The sequence below is a fragment of the Eptesicus fuscus genome, chromosome 20 (assembly GCF_027574615.1).
Source record: "Eptesicus fuscus isolate TK198812 chromosome 20, DD_ASM_mEF_20220401, whole genome shotgun sequence".
NCBI classification, from domain to species: Eukaryota; Metazoa; Chordata; class Mammalia; order Chiroptera; family Vespertilionidae; genus Eptesicus; species Eptesicus fuscus.
In genome coordinates this window covers 37,882,630-37,891,802 of record NC_072492.1, presented here as the reverse complement: position 1 = coordinate 37,891,802, position 9,173 = coordinate 37,882,630, and the positions used below count along the sequence as shown (strand labels likewise).

The following is a 9,173-nucleotide window of genomic DNA, read 5'->3' as shown; positions in this document are numbered from 1 at the left end:
TCCTTGCGGAGGACGGGACGGGGGCGGGGGGGAAGACGGGCGCCCTCAGTCCGGGGATAGGAAGGGCCCAGGTCCAGGGCCCCAGCGCCGACCGGGGCGTTGGCGCCGCTGTGATTCGCGTCGCAGGGCACCTCCTGGCGACCGGTCGGTCCTCGCGCTCCAGGGATCCTCCCCTCTCCCCGCTCCCCGCATTCCTCCCTTCCTCTCCGCTCCCCCAAGGTCAAGGAGCCGAGGCCCGGGTGCCATCCTCGCCCATCCCAAGACCCCGCGCTCCTGTGAGCGTCCCTGTTGCGAACCCCGCTCCGAGTTTCCCAGGCCGGCCGAGCGGCGCCGGGAACGGGTCCGGGAGGGGCGGGTGGGCCCCGAGCGCGCAGTGCGGCCAGCCGGCTGCAAACGGCTCGTAGTTGGCGATTCGAGTGCAAGTGGCCTCGCTCGGGTTGGGAATGCCCCGGGCAAACAACAAGCCGGAGTCCAGTAGTCCCTGGGCCGCGGAGGCTCGTGGTCAACAGATCCCGGGGAATGGGGGGGCGGGAGGGGGGGGGAGCAGGAGGGCAGGGGCGGGGCTCTACCTTCCAGAGGCTCTGCCTGCGACCCGCCAGCGCCCAGCGCCCCGTCACTCGGAGCCGGGTTCCCAACAGGGACGCCAACAGTCCTCGTCGTCCACCCCCCTCCGCCCCTGTCCCTACCTCGTGGTTTCTCCTGCACCCGGACCAGCTTCCAATGTCTTCGCGGGCCCATTCAGGCTCCCCCTCGCCCCCTCCCAGACAAAGCTGCTCTGGGGGTTGGGGACAGCCCGCCAGAGCGCCCCTCTCCCTTTTTGTTCCCCTTGCCAGCTCCTGCCGCCGGAAATCTCTCCAGCCCAGCCTTTGAGTCCCGGCCCGACGAGATGGCCGGCGCCTAACCTGCACCCACCCGCAGGCTCAGCCCACCCAGCCCATGGGCTCCCGAAGACCCGCCCTGCCAACGTGAGTGCGCCGCGGAGGCAGGGAAGGTGGTGAGGGGGGTGTCCTCCCTGGGGTTCGTTGGCCCAGCTCTGGGCAGCTGGCTGACCCCGCCTCCCAGGCCCAGCGTGCTTAGTGACTCAGTTTCCCCATCGAGGAAAGCTTGACAGAGTCCAGAAGGAGCGTTAAGCGCCCCTCCGCCGGACCCAGTTCCCCGGTCCCTCCGCCCCAGCGAGCAGCCGAGCTCCCAGCTGCTGGTCCCGGGCCGCCTTTGTGGGGCAGGCGGGCAGGCCTGCAGGAGCCAGCCCCTTCCGAAGGAGGCCACCGGCTCGGGCTTTGATGGAGGGACACGGGCAGATTGAGAGTCAGGCTCTGAAGCCAGGCCGAGCCAGCATGGAGGGGCTGGGGGCTGGGGTGCTCGCTCCGGGGCCCCTGGAGGAGACAAGGCCGGGGCAGGTGGACCGGCGCGAGGGCCCAGCCTTTCCCCGGAGGTGGAGGGGGGAGCCGCAGAGCAGAGGCGGTGAGGGCCGGTTTGGGCGGGCCAGGCTCCGGGCTCACGTCTGCGGCAAAGCCGCTGGGGAAGTAAAGAAAAACCGAGAGAACCGGTTTCCCGGCCTTGGGAGTCTGGCCCCGGATGCCGAGGCTCTTGGACTGAGCGAAGCGGGGACGCTCCGTGGGCTGAGCGGCCCGGGGCCAGGAAGAGGCGCTGCGGACGCGCATTCTTTCAGCGCTGGAGGCGGCCAGGTGGGGCGGGATGCAGGGGATGGGTTGTTTTTCCCACTTCACAGAAGGGGAAACTGAGGCCCCACTCAACTTTCAGGCAAATGGTGGTGTCGACTTGATCTCGGGCAGTCACCCTATGTCAGCAGTTTTCATCCCGTGCGCTGCAGCACACTGAGGTGCCAGAAGAACTTTTATTTTTATATTTTATTGATTTATTACAGTGAGGAAGAGAGAGGGATAGAGAGTTAGAAACATCGACCACTGCCTCTTGCACACCCCCTACTGGGGATGTGCCCGCAACCAAGGTACATGCCCTTGACCGGAATCGAACCTGGGACCTTTCAGTCCGCAGGCCGACGCTCTATCCACTGAGCCAAACCGGTTTCGGCCAGAAGAATTTTTTAAACATGCAACATCTGACTAGTCAAGGGCACCGACCTCTTCTCCCTGGGATTGTCAAATGAAAAAAAATGACAGCAGCCCACCCCATAGCCGTCCGTTGTGAATAAATCAAAATTATACTTTCTTTCCAGATGTTGGTGTGCCACAGAATTTTAGTTATTAATTTATGGTTGCCATGAGATGCAAAAGGTTGAATATCGCTTTTCTCTCTCCTTCCCTCCCCTCCCCCTCCCTCCCCCTCCCGTTTTGTTTTGTTTGTTTGTTTTGCCCTGTCTCTTTGAACCAAGGCTTTCCTGGCCGTCAAGTTGAACCAGTATTACCCACAATCCTCCACCAAGGGATTGAATGAAAGGGTTGCCGTAATTCCATCACTGGGTGTAAGAAGGAGAATTTAAGGGATTATGTTATCCGAGTCTCCCGTTTTAGAGACAGGAAAACTGAGGCCAGAGCGCACACGAGGAGCGTAGCACTAGTGCGGCTGCCTCCCGCTTCCGTGGCTCTGACCTCCGTGCCCCTCCTCCGTGCTGTCCGCAGGGAGAGGCCGCGGCCACGATGGCGGCGGACGTCGAGGGGGATGTGTACGTGCTGGTGGAGCACCCCTTCCAGTACACTGGCAAGGACGGGAGCCAAGTCGCCATCCAGCCCAACGAGCGCTATCGGCTGCTCCGACGCAGCACCGAGCACTGGTGGCACGTGCGGAGCGAGCCGGACGGACGCCCCTTCTACCTGCCCGCGCAGTACGTGCGCGAGCTGCCAGCGATCGGGGGCCCCGCCGCCGCCCCGCCGCCGCCGCCCTCGCCCCATCCTGGCCCCGCAGTCCCGGAACCGCTCGCCTACGACTACCGCTTCGTGAGCGCACCGGTGCCCGCGGGCCCCGACGGCGTGCCCGCCGAGCCCCGAGGCCGGGTAGGCTCTCTGTGCGGCCCCGCGCTGCGCGGCGCCCGGGCACATCGCAGCAGCCTGACGCCCGGCCAGCCCGCCTGCCTGTACACGCGGCCCGCGGCGCGGGTGAGGCCCGCGCAGTCCCTGGACGACCTGGCGCGGGCCGCCGCCGCGCCCCCTGCCGGCCTCCTCGGGAGCGCGGGCAGCTTCAAGGCCTGCAGCGTGGCGGGCTCCTGGGTGTGCCCGCGGCCCCTGGCGCGCAGCGACTCCGAGAACACGTACGAGACCATCGAGGACGTGCGCGGACCCCCGCGGGAGGAGCGCCCCGAGCAGGTAAGCTGCGGGGAGCCGGAGGCGAGAGGGGGGGGGGCTGCACCCGCCGAGGAGACCCACTTGACTTAGCGTCGGGCTCAACAGGGAGCAGCAGTGTCCGCCGGCTTCGGACGAAGCTCCCTCGCCCCGAGCCTCGCTTTCCTCTACCATGAAACCAGGGGCTCAGGCTCGCAATCTCTTATCTGCCAAAATGCCAAACTTCTTGGAGCCCAAAGGTTTTAAAAACAAAAACAAAACACGACTATGGCAAAATTTGACTTGAACCCATGTGAGGCCATTGGTGGTCTTTATTCATCACATTTAATGTGAATATTCAGGTTTTGCTACCGATGAACTTGATCACAGGGTGCTGGCCCGGGCCTCGCGGGGAGCGTTGCACCACCTGTGGCATCAGGTGTGTGCGCCCATTGTCACTCTGAACTCCCAGCCACCCAGCAACGCATCCGGCATGAAACAGGGGCATGTGGGCCTGCGCCGGCTCTACCTGCCTGGCCTTTCTCACAGGAGCTGGGGGGGGGGGGGGGGGGTCAGACAAGATGATGGATATGAAAGTCAGGAGGCTGCTTCCCTTTTTGGCTGCTTCCAACATTTCAGTTCCCTCTTTTTTTTAAAAAAAAAAAAAATGGGTTTGTTTCAGGAAGAAGTCCAGTCATAGTGGCTTTTTCTTTCTTTTTCGCTTCAGATTCTAGTTATGTTAATTGGGGAAATCGAAAACAGAGCACGTTTTAAAAACTCTTACATCCGCAGGAATCTGCCCACGGCATGACTTCTTGAACTTAGGAACTTTTCAGGGAGGGGAGGGGAGGGGAATGCGCAGACATCTGCCGCCAGCTGTGTGATGGTGGTCAATTCGCTGCCTCTGGGGGTCTCCGTTTGCCTCTTAGCCTAAAGGGAGGAGGGGGTGGGGGCGAGATGGCTGGATGACCCTTGAAACGTATGAGGCTATAGTTTCTTTGTAGTTGATGTAATTTCAATAAACATCGATCCCTGCCAAGTCCCAGGACTGAGTCTGGGATGCCCAGAGGAAGGAAGCACCGTCCGCATGAGCAAGCTGCTGGGTATCTCTTCCACCCCGTGTGGTTACAGCGCAGGGAGCTCAGGATTTGCCACTACAGATTTTGATTCCGCTGAGTCACCGCCCCCCGAGTCATCCTCCAGCCCCAGTGTTATGGTGTGTAATGTAGAACAATACCTGGGGATTAAGGTTGTTGACAGCTTCCAACGAGGTGAGGCTTGGACGCGCCTGGCACGTAGTGGGCAGTCCACCAAAGACCGGCCACGGTCCCACTGCGTATCCTTTCCTCCTGGGCTGCGCCGCCGACGCTCCGGTTTCTGCAGGGGGGCAGCCCGCCCCCTTGTGGCCAGCGTGCAGAACAGCATCCGGCGTGGAGGGAACGGGCCCTGCCCGCCGGTGGGATGCAGGGGGATAGGGTGCGGGAGCGGAGGGATCCTGGTGCCCGGCGCCCTTGCCTGCCAGCCAGTTTCTGTGGGATAGATGGCTGGATGCCAGCGCTTCGTCTCCCGGCGCCCCTCCGTTTCCTGGGCAGACTCCTAGCGGCGCACTCCTGAGCCTCCACATTCTGTGTCCTGGTGATAGTGGGGTATCTGTGTGTCCCTCTGCACCCCCGCGTCCCGCACAGGGCCGGGCCCAGAGCGTGTGCAGAGTATTGACTAGGGACGAGGAGCCGCAGCTCCTCTCCCCTGAGCCCGGGCTCTGCGGGGCTGCCCAGGGACACCACCCCAGAGCTCTGGACCAGGGTGGAAGGAGCGGGGGAAGACCCTACATTCGGGCTCCTCCTGAGAAATTACCCCGGCAGCCGCAGTCACTGCGGAGTGGCATCTTTGCCCCTCCGCCCCCAGGCTCCCAGCAGTGGCAGTGGTATAGTGGAGAGGGGGGTGGTGGTGCATCTGCCAGAGACCCGGTTATTGGCAAAGAGACTCTGCCCGGCCCCACTTCTGGCCCTAATTCACGGTGTGACCTCGGCAAGTCGCTTTGCATCTCTGGCTCCGTTTCCTCCTTGTGTGGCGGGTGTAAACCATGCTCTCTGTGACCCTGCTTTCTTCCAGGGTCCGCTGTGGGTCTCCCTGACGCCCCATCCCCCACACTCTCCAGGGAGGGGGCGGGGCGGCGGTTCTCCCCTGGAAAGGAAATGCCACTCTGCTCTTAGCTGTGCGAGGCAGCATTTAGAGAAGGAATTTCCTGAAAGGTGAGCCTGCCTGTTTTCTTCTGGGAAGAGACGGGAGAAGCAGGTGCTGCCCTTCCCTCCGTTTACTCACTCGCTAAGCACGCACGGACGGAACCTGCCAACCAGCAGCGCGCCCTCAGACCCAAAGGTGACCGAGGCCCGGCCCGGCCCCGGGCCCAGCATCGGGGGCAGGAGGATGTCAGGAGGGGACAGAGGCCCCGGCCAGCATGGCACAGGATGTCTGTGAGCCAGCCACGCTCAGGTGCCTGGGCAGAGGTGGAGGTGGGACATCAAGGCCCCACCCCACTGTGCAGCTGGGCTCAGGAACGGGGGCTGGGGTGAGCAGTGCGGAGTGCCTGCCCCGGCAGGGCCTCCTGGGCTCTCACCAGGAATCCGGGCTTTATCCTGCAGCCCTGGGAAGGCTCTCAGAAGAAAAGGGAGTGGGTTTGAGAAAAGACCCCTGTGGCAGGGGCTTCGAGAATGGAGGAGGACACTCCATGATGACAGGAGACGCGGGAGGTGGACTCAGCAGGACTCGGTAGCCCATGGGCTGAGGGGGAGTGGGAAAGGGAAATCACAGTTGGCACGCTGGGAGTGGGAGGGGGTGACAGGGAGGAGAGGAGTGGAGGAATGAGGCTGAACCACTCTGGCCCGCTGGGCTGGGCCCAGGAGGCAGTGGGCTAGGGCGGTCTGCGGCCCCGGGAGAAGGCGTTCAGCATGTGATGTTGGAGCCCTGGGTGTGGAGAGGGTGGGCATGGGGACAGGCGTGCTGAGACAGCCCTGGGGCTGCCATGTCTGGGTGACAGACCAAGGGAAGAGAGGAGAGCCTGAGAGGAAGAAACCATCAAGGAACAGGAGGAGACGCAGGAGAGTGTTGGCTCAAAGCTGAGGAGAAGTGGCCAGAAGAAAGGGGAAGTTAGATAAAGGCCATTAAACATGCATCGGAAGTAGCCACCAGACGTCAGTGGCCACCTTATCAGGAACGGGCCAAGGGGATTGCTGAAGCCAGAGGGTCAGAGGAATGAAGGGGAGGATACGGACGGAGAGTGTAGACAACTCTCAGAAGCTTGGCAGGGAAGGGAGAGACGCTGTGTGGCCAGAGGCAGGTGCCGGTCAAGGGTGGAGACTTCCCCGAACCTAAGTGAATGGGCAGGAGCTGGGAGAGGGGGAGGCTGCGGATGGTGAGGGGGCAGTTGATGAGATGGGGTCCCCAGGAGAAAGGATGTGAGGCAGGGCCCAGTGCAAAGGGGGAGGAGGGGCAAGGATGTGAAGATGGAGACGGCATGGAGTCGTTGAAGAGGGTGGGAAACAGCATCCAGTCGATGGGCCACTGGGAAGGGGGTGGTGTGGAGGGCAGGGCAGTCGGCAGAGGCAGGGACCACCTCCCTCCCCAGATGAGAGGAGCCTCTACATACACTCTACAGCATTTTACAGCCTCACCAGTCACTCAACGAACACCTGGTGTCTGCTGGCCACCGTGCTGGCCACTGGGGACACAAAGCCTGGTAGGGTACCACATGGTCCCGTGGGCTCTCATTCAAAGGCTCCCCCTCCCAGCAGCGCAGAAGGCAGAGCACAAAGAGAAGTTCAGAGCGTCTCAGTGACTGGCTGGAAGGCACACAGCCAGGAGGTGGCAGCATTCAGGTCCGCTCCGGGCCTCCTGACCCCAAACCCCACTCTGGCCACCCGGCTCAGTCTCAGCTGCGTGGCCTTCAGGCCTGGCCACCCTGTTCCCCTCAGCAAGGATAGTACAAGCCGAAGGCAAACAGGGCGTGTCCCGGACGTGCCCAGCCCCGTCGTGGACACAGGCAGCAGGGAAGGAGGCATGAACCCTAAACCCTCCCCTCGTTTCTGCAGCTGAGGGCGTAGTAGGAAAATGAGAGGAACCAGGAGAGGGCGAAGCACCCGCTTCTGAGGCGGGGAGAGATGGAGGATAGGGGAGGCAAGCTGGAGCACGCTGCCCCCTCACCCCCGAGGTGCTCCAGGAGCCCAGGGGAGTCTGGGGAGGAAGGGACCTGAGACTCCTCCTCTGTGGCTTGGGGCCCACCCCTGGGCCAGGGGGCCTTCTGACTCAGGGATTTCAGGGTGAGGTCACCATCCCCGCCCAGGCTGGCCATCTGGACTAGCCCGCCCCTGCTGCCTGGGCATTGGCCACAGGGAGGAAAGAGTTACAGCCCTGGCCTCTGAGGCTGCTTATGCAAACAGCCCAGGAGGCACCTCACCTGAGCAGGCGGCCTGGACTGGAAGAAGCCCCAGGGCCCTGGTTTCTCCCTCCTCTGCCAGGAACTGTGAGTGACCCTTCAACTCCAAATGGAGTTGGACGCTGGGGCGGAGGGCGGTTTTCCCACTCTCTCCCCTGCCTCCCGGGTCCCACCGGTCTTCCCCTGCACCATGCTAAAGCCCACCCCGTGACTGACCGCGGCGAAGTGCCCTGCCCTCCTCTCGGGATCCCAGGCTAGCACCCACTCCCCAGGGCAAACTCCGAGGGCAGCCCAGGCAGCTCTGATGGAAACAAAAGAAGTGGCCTTGGGCAGATCCCTTTGGGCCCCCCTTGGGGGCCAGCCAGGCAGCCTTTAGGAAAGGGAGGCTGGTCAGAGCAGGGCGCTGAGCCAAGAGGAGGGTCCGGTGAGTCCCCTTGTCTGTACTCCCTCCTCTCAACAGCTCTCCCTATCCTCTGGCAAGGGCAGTTGACCTGGGTGGCCCAACTGGTTTGTTCACACTTGACCTGACCTTTTACCCTCATGACTCACCGGCAGCCCCAGGCTGACCCAGGATCCCCGCTGCCCATGCATGCTGCGTCCTGGCTTGTGAAAGAGCAGGTGGTTGGGTAGCTCTGTCCCTTCCTTCTCCCACATTCCTGACCCGGAAAGCCCTCCCGCCCACAGCTCACAGGCTGAAAGGAACCCCTCTCCCCCTGTGTGGAGGCTGGTGACAGCCCCTTTGCCCCCTGGGCTCTCGCCCCCAGCCTGGGCCTCTTCACCTCCCAGTCTCTGGTTCCCTTCGGCCCCGGGATCACCTGTCTTCCCACTTCCTTCTTGAGCCCCAGCAGCTGGCCTCCCTCTAGATCTATTTTCTCTGCCCTTCCTGGATCTGTGGCCAGCAGTGGGAGGAGCCGGGAAATCGGGACTGAATGTCAGCCCTGAGTTGCCAGGTCCTGGGCATGGAAAATCCATCATCAGGACCGGGGTTTCTGATGATCAGAATGTGGTCAGGGTTCCGCGCTCGAGTGCTGGGGAGTGAGGAGACAGTTGATGTTGGTTGGTGCGGAGGGAAATGGGGCTGTACCAAGGCTGGGTCCCAGGGGCACAGGGGCTCTTGCTTAAATTCGGAGACTCTGTCTCCAAATTGTGAAAGGATTGTGGTGTCGAGGGGATTTCCAGAGCTGCTGCCTAGGCGAACAGGCCTGCAGGCCCCTTCTGTTCAGGCCAGGCCAGGGCTCTGGTGGTGCCGGTCCACCATGAGGCATACAGCTGAGCGGGGCTGGGGTCTGTCTAGACCTCAGTGTCTGTCCTGGGGGCTGGCATTGCCTTGAGCCCAAGAGAGGGAGCAGAGGTGCCAGAAGGGGCTGCCTCCAGATGCTCTCAGCATCACCCTTCGTCTTCGACACCACCTGGTAAATTACTGTTCCCCCTGCAAAAATAGTTTAACCCTCGTACAAATATTTGGCTAATTGGGGGAAATGTCAGTCTGATGACGGTTAGCATTT

General features: G+C 62.4%; 1 protein-coding gene across 1 annotated transcript in view; it reads left to right on the top strand.

Moving 5' to 3' along the window:
* Positions 1-240: 240 nt before the first annotated feature.
* The window catches only part of ARHGAP27 (Rho GTPase activating protein 27), a 30,970-nt gene continuing 22,037 nt past the window's right edge, over positions 241-9,173 (top strand). The window contains exons 1-3 of the mRNA XM_054709192.1: positions 241-275; positions 834-965; positions 2,601-3,281. Coding sequence (XP_054565167.1) covers positions 2,619-3,281 — 663 coding nt within the window. The 5' untranslated portion in view covers positions 241-275; positions 834-965; positions 2,601-2,618. The remainder of the gene's footprint in view (positions 276-833; positions 966-2,600; positions 3,282-9,173) is intronic.